At 28.5% G+C, this 10,629-nt stretch overlaps 1 protein-coding gene across 3 annotated transcripts in view; it reads right to left on the bottom strand.

The window, feature by feature from the left end:
- Positions 1 to 1,626: 1,626 nt before the first annotated feature.
- The window catches only part of asrij (OCIA domain-containing protein asrij), a 38,667-nt gene continuing 29,664 nt past the window's right edge, over positions 1,627 to 10,629 (bottom strand). For 2 of the 3 annotated variants that reach the window (XM_035377259.2, XM_035377261.2), the window contains one exon: positions 1,627 to 1,837. In XM_035377259.2, coding sequence (XP_035233150.1) covers positions 1,788 to 1,837 — 50 coding nt within the window. In that variant the 3' untranslated portion in view covers positions 1,627 to 1,787. Of the gene's footprint in view, positions 8,888 to 10,629 lie in introns of all 3 variants that reach the window. The other variant, XM_085826642.1, reaches the window with a different exon arrangement.

The raw sequence follows: 10,629 nt of genomic DNA, 5'->3' as shown, positions 1-10,629 counted from the left end.
AAAATAGGATTACATTACTCAAATCTGATGTGAAAGCAAGTTGAAATAATACTATGATGACTTCTAGTCTGCATCATCCACCAAGAAACCACTGCATCATCCACCAAGAAATTTGTGCAAGAAATCCTTCTCAAACATTGAACATGTGATGAATGTTATTGTAAAAGTGGTTAATTCCATTCGGCCTAAAGGACTTAATCAGAAGCAATTTCAACAGTTCTTGAGTGGTTTGGAAGCTGAATATGGTGATGTTGTGTATTACATGGAAGTACATTAGTTGAGCCAAGGAAAGATGCTTCAGCGCCTTTTTCTTTGAAGAGCGAAATTTAACAATTCATAGAATCTAAGGCGAAATCTATTCACGAGTTCAGTAATAAGAAATGGTTGAGAGATTTTGCATTTCTTGTCGATATTACAGGTTATCTCAATGATTTGAACTACAGCTTACTGGGAAAAGATCTACTTGTTCATAATCTTTATTACTTTGTGAAAGCTCTTGAGACAAAATTAATCCTGTGGTTAAAGTCAATTGCTAAATAAGAATTCCACACACTTTCCAAAATTGATGGAGTGTGTAAAGAATTCTATAACATAGAATTCAAATAAGTATGTACAATGCATTTCAAATTTGAAGGAATTCAAAAGCAGATTTTCCAATTTTTGTGAAAATGAAATTTTTATTGGAATATTCTCCTCGCCATTTTCAGTAGATGTTGGAAGTATTCCACCTAAACTTCAATTAGAATTTATAGATTTACAGTGTGACTCTGCAGTAAAATGCAAAATTCTTAAAAATCCTGCATTAATTAATTTTTATTCAAAATATGTGACCAAAGACAAGTATCCAGGATTTCGTAAACATGCAGTCTTCATATCTTCTATCTTTGGCAGGACCTACATATGTGAACAGCTTTTTAGTAAAATGAAAAATCCTATAATCAAAAACAAGAACACGGCTGACAGACAGACATTTAGAGGAAATTTTACAAATTGCAACAACACAAATTAAACCGGATATTGAAGCTTTAATCAGGCAAAACCAATGTCAAATTTCACATTAAAACTAAAGTAACTACCATCTCCAGCTAGTAATGAAAGTTTTTTTTTTCCTTTCTTTCTTTCTTTTTTTTATTGTAAATGCATTTTGTGACATTGTTCTGTACAATCAATCATCTTTATGCTTTTTTTTTTTACAGTTAGAAAAAGTTGCAAAATATTTTAATTTGGTTTGACTTTTTGGAACCAATGTATATATAGAAGTCCAGAAATCTGCAATGCTTGGGACACGAGGTTGTGCGGATTTCAGGACAGAAAAGATAATATTCATACTAAAAGTGCAAAATAATAAGGCATATTAGATACATTTAATTAAATTATTATATATTAATGCAATAATTAACTATATGTATTAAATTATTATTACATATATAAACTGATTATATTATATTGCTCATTTACATTACGGTCCTCTGTTTTTAAATCAGCATCTCAACATTTTTAAAATACAGTTTCTCAACTGTATTTTAAAATAGAGCCTCTCAAGCAAATTTTATGCAAATATTGAAAAACTGTAAATTTTTTTATATGTATACACGTGATAAATTATAATATAAAAATAAATATCAATGTATTTAAGCATATATTTATTAATAAGAAATTTTTAAAGATAATGGAAATAGCTGTTAATAAAGATTATTCTTTACTGTGCTGTGAACTAACATATGGAGTAAGAAACAGGATTCCAGGCACATACACAATTCAAATTTTACTAATGATTTAAAGCTATTTTAGGAAAACTTTGGATTGTCCCATGCATCACCATAAATATTCCTTGTACCTAAAAAATTAAAAATATAAATTTATATCAAGTAAAAATTTATATTAATCAATGAAAATTATTAAGATAAGACACAAAAGTTATTCTATTAGACATATTTGATAATTTTATATTAGATTAAATGAGAAACTTGGGTATAAATAGAAACAGAATATCAGTCAATTATATATATACAGTCAAAAGTCGTTAATTCGGACACCCGTAATCCGGAATGATCTATAATCCGGACCTCAAAGCTAAAATCTTTCTGCGCATGCGCCGCATTGACGCATGCGCATAGGCGTTTTACTCGTGCGCGCAAGACATTTACGACTGCGCATATGCATCTGCTCAAGTGCAGAATACGTTTTCGCGTGCGCGTTTAATGTATAACGGACGGTAAAAGCTAAATTTATCTAATTATCTATTTCAGTTAATGTTGATAATTGCGTTGTTCCTTAATCTTCAAATTGGATCCGGCTTATTATTTTTTGCAGACTGTAAGAGCAATTTTCTAAAAGTACGCTTGAACTTTCGATTATGTCAAATAGAATTTCCGATGCTGGAGCTCCCAAAGGATCTAGAAAACGAAAGTATGTTTCGATGTCCATCAAACAAAAAACGAATTGCTACAAAAAATGGATAAAAGCATATCCTTTGTTTATCTAACCGTTCCGAAATCTGTTTATCAATTTCACGCTGCTCTGCGCGGGGGGGGGGGCACGTCGCGGCGCGCAATGAACTGGAAGTTGATCTGTCAACACTATCGTTATCTTCAGGGCAGATGTTTTTATTTTAGTCGGCTTATAATTCCTTACTAAATGTAGTATTTAATTTCGATGTACTCCGCCTTTGATATGATTTAAATCAAATTCCTCGTCATTATAAATATCACGAATACAAATCACATAGTTTTCTGGTTGCAATTTTCTAATTTCGGCTATGAGTAAGGTATGCTTTACGCATCCGCGCGTTAAAAGAAATGTTTAATAAAGTAAACAAATAAATATTAGGCTTCTTTTTTGGTAAATTTGGATACCCTTTAGATCATAATTGCTCATTATTTTATAAATTAAGGTTTCATATTTTTAATTTTATAATTTCTGCATGCCATCTTACCAGATTTAAACTGATGATCTATAATCCGGAAAAATCGATAATCCGGAATCGCCGAAGTCCCGACGAGTCCGGATTAAAGACTTTTGACTGTATGAACTAAGTATATATGGCAACATATTAATAATTTGATATTTGTTCTATAACAACGAAGTATTTAAGAAACAATACATGGTGTAGAAAGTTATTAATTTATTTCAATTCATAACCTAAAAATGCCTGAACAGTTTGTTAAAAACATAAAATAATGTGATCTAAATTCTAAATAAACTAAACATCAATAATAAGACACTATTACATTATTTATTTATGAAGAATAAGTATATAAAGTAAATAATTTTGAATAAACTGATGCTTATGATATTTATAAATTAGCTCAAATTAATTAAATTTTAGCATGATGGGGATGTTAAGAATAAATGTATAATTAAGAATTAAAAGTACACTGCGAAAAAAAAAAGTTCTATATCTCCCGTTCTACTGGATATATTGACGAAATACAAATTGCGTTTTTCATATCTCAACATAAGCTCGACTTGGGATATGTATTAGATTTATATATAGCATTGTTCTAATATAGTTATTATGACACAAAATCGGACTTTTTCTGAAATGACATGCCAATTTTTTTCTATATTTCGATTCTACGATTCAAATTATGCCAAACTACTACGTTTTGTAAAAATCGCCCAAGTACTTTTTAAAAAATTAGCTCTCGAAGGTATGTATTTATTAATCTCTCTCTCTTTTTTTTTTTTTACACTTACTTGATTCCTTTTTTCACAGTTCGAAATTTAGGTTCATTACAAATAAAATTCGCCCATTTTTTATGATTTATTTTTCAAATTTCTATTTTTAAATAATGTTTATAAATTTTTTGAAAAATATTTGAATTATAATCTATAAAATTTTTACCATCCTCTTGAAGTAGATGTATTTCTAAGCATACCTGCAAAAAATTACAGCATTTTATTTAAAATTTCCGAAGATATACGTGAATTTATATATAGGCGCGTTTTGAAATTTGGCATATTTGTTAAAAGCGATAATAACATCTAATGTGGTTTACGCACTTTTTAAAAATCATTTGAAAGTATGAACGATCTGACTTTTTCCCTCTCATTCACAATGTAAATAGAAAAAGGAAAATAAGTTGCCATAAATTAAGAAGTTCACCAAGTGAATTATTCTTGGAGTAAACTAGAAAAAATACCCCAAGATAAATTTTTGAAGCTCTCCGTAAATTTCGCAGAAAAATTTACAAAATTTAATATTTAGGCTTACTTTGAGTTGTAGAATCGAAATACGGAAAAAAGTTGGCATGTTATTTCAGAAAAAGTCCGATTTTGTATCAAAATACCTATATTAGAACAATTGTTTCATAAGAATGAATTGAAGTTAAATAAGTTTAATTTAAATACAAATTTAATTAATTCTTTGCGCCATTGCTGCAAGGAATGAAATTTAAATTTTAACAAACATGTATATATGTAAAAAAGCAAATTTAAAGTTAAAATAATTAAAAAATGTGCAAACATATAAAAGATTTAATTTTCCAACTAATCTACAATATCATTTAAATTCAGATAGCATAAGTAAATCAAGTGCAAAACCAAACCATGAAAATAAATTCACCAATTTAGAAAATTAAAATTAATCTAATTTTTTTTTTTTTTAAATGCATAAGTGAATGACTGTTGAGCAGGCAGGAGACAGACTTATCAAGGGCAAGTTGCCTCCAAACCTAACTCTCCAATCATTCAATTCGTGTTTCGTCATTCATGCAGGCAAGGGTAAAAGTGCAAACCAAAAGTAAAGAGTGAAGAATGTCCAAAAAGAAATACAGTCAAAATTCGTTAATTCGGACACCTATAATCCGGACCTCAAAGCTACAAATTTTCTGCGCATGCGTCGCAAGACCTTTACGGCTGCGAATATGCGTGTGCGCATGCGCAAAATACATTTACGAATGCGCAGTTAATGTATAACGGACGGTATAAGATAAAATTATCTAATTCAGTTAATGTTGCAGATTGCGTTGTTCCTTAATCTTTGAATTGGATTCGGCTTATTATTTTTTGCAGAGTGTTAGAGCAGTTTTATAAAAGTAAGCTTGAACTTTCGATTATGTCAAATAGAATTTCTGATATATATTTACTAATATGTAAAGGATCTACAAAGCGAAAGTATGTTTCAAAGTCCATTAAACAAAAAGTGGAATTGCTGCAAAAAATGGATAAAGGCATATCCTTTGTTTATCTAAACTTTAATGTTTGTTTATCTTTAACGCTGCAGCGCGCAATGAATTGGAAGTTGATCTGTCAGCATTATCCTTATCTTCAGGGCAGATGTTTTTATTTTATTTGGCTTATAATTCCTTAATAAATGTAGTATTTCATCTTGATGTACTCCGTCTTTGATATGATTTAAATCAAATTCCTCATCATTATAATTCGCTTCTGATATGAAGAAAGTGACAGAGTTTATTGAAATCGAAAAAATTTCGATTGACAAATTAGTCGGTATTCTCGACACAGCAATTATAGGACTTGAACAGTGGAACTTTGTGACTGAACAAGAAATTATGTCTGTTTATAGAATTAAAGAGAATATATTATCACATAAAAAACGAAGCAACTTTAACAATTTACATTGAAAGAAATGTTTAATACAGTAATTAATATTAAGTTTTTTTTTTTTTGTAAATTTTGATACCCTTCATATCATAATTGTTCTTTATTTCATAAATTACGGTTTCATATTTTTAATTTTATAATTTCTGCATGCCATCTTACCAGATTTAAACTGATGATCTATAATCCGGATTAACGACTTTTGAGTGTACCAATAAAGTGGTATCTTTAAATTAGCAATTAAAAATTAAAGTTCAAAAAATTAAAGTTTTAAAAGGAAAATACCAATGAAACCTTTTGAGAAATAAGCAATGTAAAGTCAAGTATTAAATTTAAAAAAAATTAATTTTTCAGAAAAATTAATTCGGAAACCAATGCATTTTAGAAACTCTTGTCTACAGAAACCTCCCTGACATGAATATGCATATCAATAAAAAGAAACTAAAAAGGAATTAGACATAATTTATATAAACCAATAAGAAACAAAAAGAACTAATTCATAATTTTTATAAAATAAATATATACTTAAAAATGTAATTTCATATCTAGAAAATACTTAAATACTACATAAAAAATACTTAAAGCAAGTAAATAGTAAGTTTTAATTCTAACTTACTTACTATATTAGCGTTGGGGTCTGCAAAAGTTTTTCCAAAGTGATGTGTGTTCTTCAAATTATATAGATGGCGCTTTTGTAAGTAAAGTTGAGTGCCAAGCTGCTATCTTTGTTTTATTAAATTTTTTTTTGCAAACTTTAATATTAAAATATTTAAATATAAATCTAGAAAAAATTAAATATCCTAAAAGTATGTAATTCAAGTTTTAATTTTAACTGATCAACTATTTATGGTAGGGAGTTAAGTAGCTGAGCCAATCAAGAGATGTAAGTTTGCTTTGCAAATATCATAAAAAGAGTACTATTTGAAGTAAAGTAGAGTTAAGTGGTTATTGTGAATTAATAAATGTAAACTGTTTGTGATGTGAAATGTGTGTTCTGTTGCAAAATTGTGTAAATATTGCAAATAATAACGTTAAGTGAAAAAAAATTGTGAAAATTGCAAATAATTAAAAAGTAATTAAGTAAAACTGAAATGTTTTAAAAATTTTTTAAATAAGTTTTAAAGTAAAATTTAAAAAGTCTTAAAAAAATTCTTAAAAAATTTGAATTCCTTAAAAAACCTCTAAAAAAATTCCCAGAAATCTCCCAAAAATTCCTTAAAAAAGTTAATTAAAAGTTATATTTAATGAAAGAAAATATTGGAAGTTTAATGAACTTGATTTCAATTGGTATATCAAAAGTTAACTAAATACTGGCTAAAGTATGGAAAATTAGAAGAAGATTAACGTCTTCACTCAATTCGGGCTATAATTGAGACTTTTGAAAAGAGTTGGCCCTTTATTAGTAAAAGGAAAGAATCCAGTATTGATTAAATATACATATTTACAAATTTATTTACAATAAAAATTTACAAGATAATTCCTTTACTCTTCTATATCCTCCATTACCCTCCAGCTAAGGTTTAAGGTAATGTTATCATACCAAAAAGAGAGCCAAAAAATTATAAAGTAAAATTAATGCCTGCCTTTTTAACATATAAATGAATAAATTTTGGTGGTACTTGGTTATCAACTTGAACATTAATTAGCTTTATTATTTCTTCCTTTAAATCTTCTATTTCAGAACATATATTTTTTATTCTGATTATTTGGCTATGAAACATGTTTTCTATTACTTTTCTAGAGACATTAGAGTTCCAATTAATTAGCTTAATAGTATGAAAATGGAAATTCCTTCTTTTATCATATAATTTAACTATATATAAATCTAATATACATCATAATCCCACTTTCTAGCTATGAAAAATGCAATTTGAATTTCGTCAATCGGACCAATAGAACGAGAGGTATAGAACTCTCCTCTCCCCTTTTTTTGTGTGTGCAGTGTACATCCAGAATAAGTAACAAGAACACATTTATAGAACATAAAAAAATATTGAATTTTAAAGCACTTTATTGTTTTAAGTAAGAAAGAAAATATAAAAACTTTAAAAATCTGCTTTGTACAAAGAGATCAGAAACTCTTAAATTGTATCTAATCTATCACTTTAAAATAGGCAACTCCAAGGTTGTTGCCTCCTCTCTCCCCCAAATTGCGATCATAACTGTGTTGTCACCATCACACAATATTTATTTTCTCCACTTCATTTGAGACTGTAGTTCAAGTAAGCATACATTTGAGTGCTTTTCAAAAAGAGCAACATGCTGAATGGAAATGGAGTAAAACCATTGTCTTGTTTTTAGGTACAAGGCAGATTGGGTAGTGAAAAATAACTCTAAAGTTCCTATTTTAAAGTAACAGGCTTTTCTACTGATATGCATTGAACTGCATTAATAGCAGTTCTATTGATATGCATACTTAATAATAATAACAATTAATATTAATAAAAGCTATTAAAATGCTTGACATTTAATTTAAATCTAGAAACATAATATTTCAGTTTACTGTACCTAATTCTGAAATTTGAATCTCATTTTAAAATAAATATCAAACTCAAAATTATATGTAATTAAAAAAAATTCATTTGCTGCAAAATGTTAAAACCGAAAATTTCTAGTATTAGTACAGGTTATAACTTGAGCATTTAATAAATGTTAGCTTAAATACTTATATTCATTTAATTTAAGCAAAATGAATATGTTTCAATATGATAAACACAATATATGGAAGACACAACATCAATTTGATATTCAGATGAAGCAAAACCCACCTAAGACTGACAGTGATTTTATGCAAAAAAATTTAAATGCTTAAATTTCAACTTTGTCTAGTTTTAAAAATTCAATATGTTTAAAGATTATCATTATTACAGAAATTACACTGCTATAAACAATTAGGGAATTCTGTGAGTTCAGAATGAAATAACCGTATAATTAACAAATTTTAACAAAAATGAAATAGGAGAAGTTAAAAAGGAAAATTATAAAATTTACAAAGTTGGGAATATGCAAATTTTAACTGAGATATCAAAATCAACACATTATAGATAAGGAGTGAAAAAAAAAACTTGCAACTTTCCTTCTTTAAGAGGAAATTATAAACAATTGACATGTGATGAATGTTTTGTCACAGCGAATACGATGTCTCAGCAAGATGACTTGGCTGAATCGGTAGCCTGGAGGGACATCAGTAGTTTAAAGATAGATGAAATGCAATCTGTTGTAGGAGAAGTGTTACGAGTTTCTCAAAGTGTCATTTCCAGACCATGTAATCAGTTTTTGGAAATTGGAAATGTTCACTGAACATCAGGACAAGGTCATATGCCTGAAACAACACAAAATGAGGATTAATATTTAACACTAACAGCCAAAAGAAACTACACTACGAACACCACTTTCTTGCAACATCACCTTCAGAGAGCTACTGGTACCAGTTCTGACTGTTCGAATGCTAGCAGATTTATGGTTTGTGTTTAGTTGACATAGAACCACCAAGCTGCCTTCCGAAAGTGGGCACAGGAGAATCTCAGATAGGGACAAGATGAGTGGATAACATGCTCTTTATCAGCAAGTTCCACTTTAGTGTACAAACTGATAATAGGCAGATTCACATCTGGAGAGAACCTCGTACATGGAATACTTCTGCATTTGTGCATGAAAGTGTCCAAATTTGGAGGAGGCAGAATGATGGTCCGGACCATATTGGCCGCACCGACCTGCACATAATCAAGAATGGAGCACTAATGACTTACCGATACAGAGATGAGATTCTCAGACCTATTGTGGGCCTTTACTCTGCAACAATTAGGAATGAATTCATTCTCATGGATGATAATGCCAGGTCACATCATGCTCAGCTAGTGCACAATTTCCTTTTCAATAAAGGAATCTTTCAGATGCCAGCCAGCATGTTCCCCAAATATTAACCCAAAAGAACTTGTTTGATACATTCTAGGGAGAAGGGTTGCTAGTTGCTTCCAGAAACAATTCAATAGTTTGGATTACATGATTTAGCAGATGTCAAATGATCAAGTGACACAATTAAATTCTGTAAGATAAATCATACACACTGAGACTTCATTTGAAAAACCACAAAGTGAAATTGTATTTTACTACTACCAAAGCACCAAAATGGTGCTACAATGCCATCAAAAGAAAAGTTTAAAAGTGGAAGCTAGTTCAAAGCTATTTTAAAGTTTTAAAGGTTTATCCATTCTTTTTCTGACAGCTACTCAGTTTACTTACTTCTGGTGTTAAGGGGACAGAACGCCTTTAACAAATCTAAAATGTTCAAAATTTGACCACCGTTTCTCATTTAAAAAAAAAAAAAAAAAAAAAAAAAAAACACTTTTTTAGTTATATGCATAAAATTTTCTGAGTTATACAATATTTAATATTTATGTATTTAAATATTATCTGAAATAAAATGATATTTTCATTTTTCAAAAATTTAACTTTTCACTGCACACAAGAAATGTAATTTTATACTTACTATATACTAATAAATTTAATGTTGAATTAAAGAAAGATTTAGTCTCTCATTTTGTTCTGTTATAGATTATTTAAAATTTTAATTTATAAATGTTATAATATATAAATAAAAACTAATTTTGCTTAATTTTTTCTTTTAATAAGGTCACAAAATTTTTAATTTAAGATAAGGTGACCATATTACAAACTTCAGGATGCTCTCTCTACATATATTTGTTTAAATATTTTTTTGCAAATAAATTATTTAATTATTATTGTGGTGGAGGTGGTATGTAGATCAATATATATCAAATAAATCAAAATAAGTAATTTTTATAATTTTTGTTTTATTTTTTAATAGAGATGTATAATATTTTTTTCAATAAACAAAGATTAAATCAAAATGCAATATTCATTTGAAAATAAAATAATAAATTTATGGCCCTTCCAAATTATTTTTGATGATGTAGCCATCTATTTCTTAGAACATCTTTCTCTATTTTGATCTTCTTATAAACGTCCACGCTCTTTTCATCAAAATTTATTTTGGTGATTCACATATCCTTCAAAGTGTCCACTTTAAGCTGTGTCTTATCA

Source organism: Stegodyphus dumicola, chromosome 1, assembly GCF_044657685.1.
Source record: "Stegodyphus dumicola isolate Sdum_Otavi_A_Nest chromosome 1, ASM4465768v1".
Taxonomy (NCBI): Eukaryota; Metazoa; Arthropoda; class Arachnida; order Araneae; family Eresidae; genus Stegodyphus; species Stegodyphus dumicola.
This window is presented reverse-complemented; position numbering and strand designations above follow the sequence as displayed.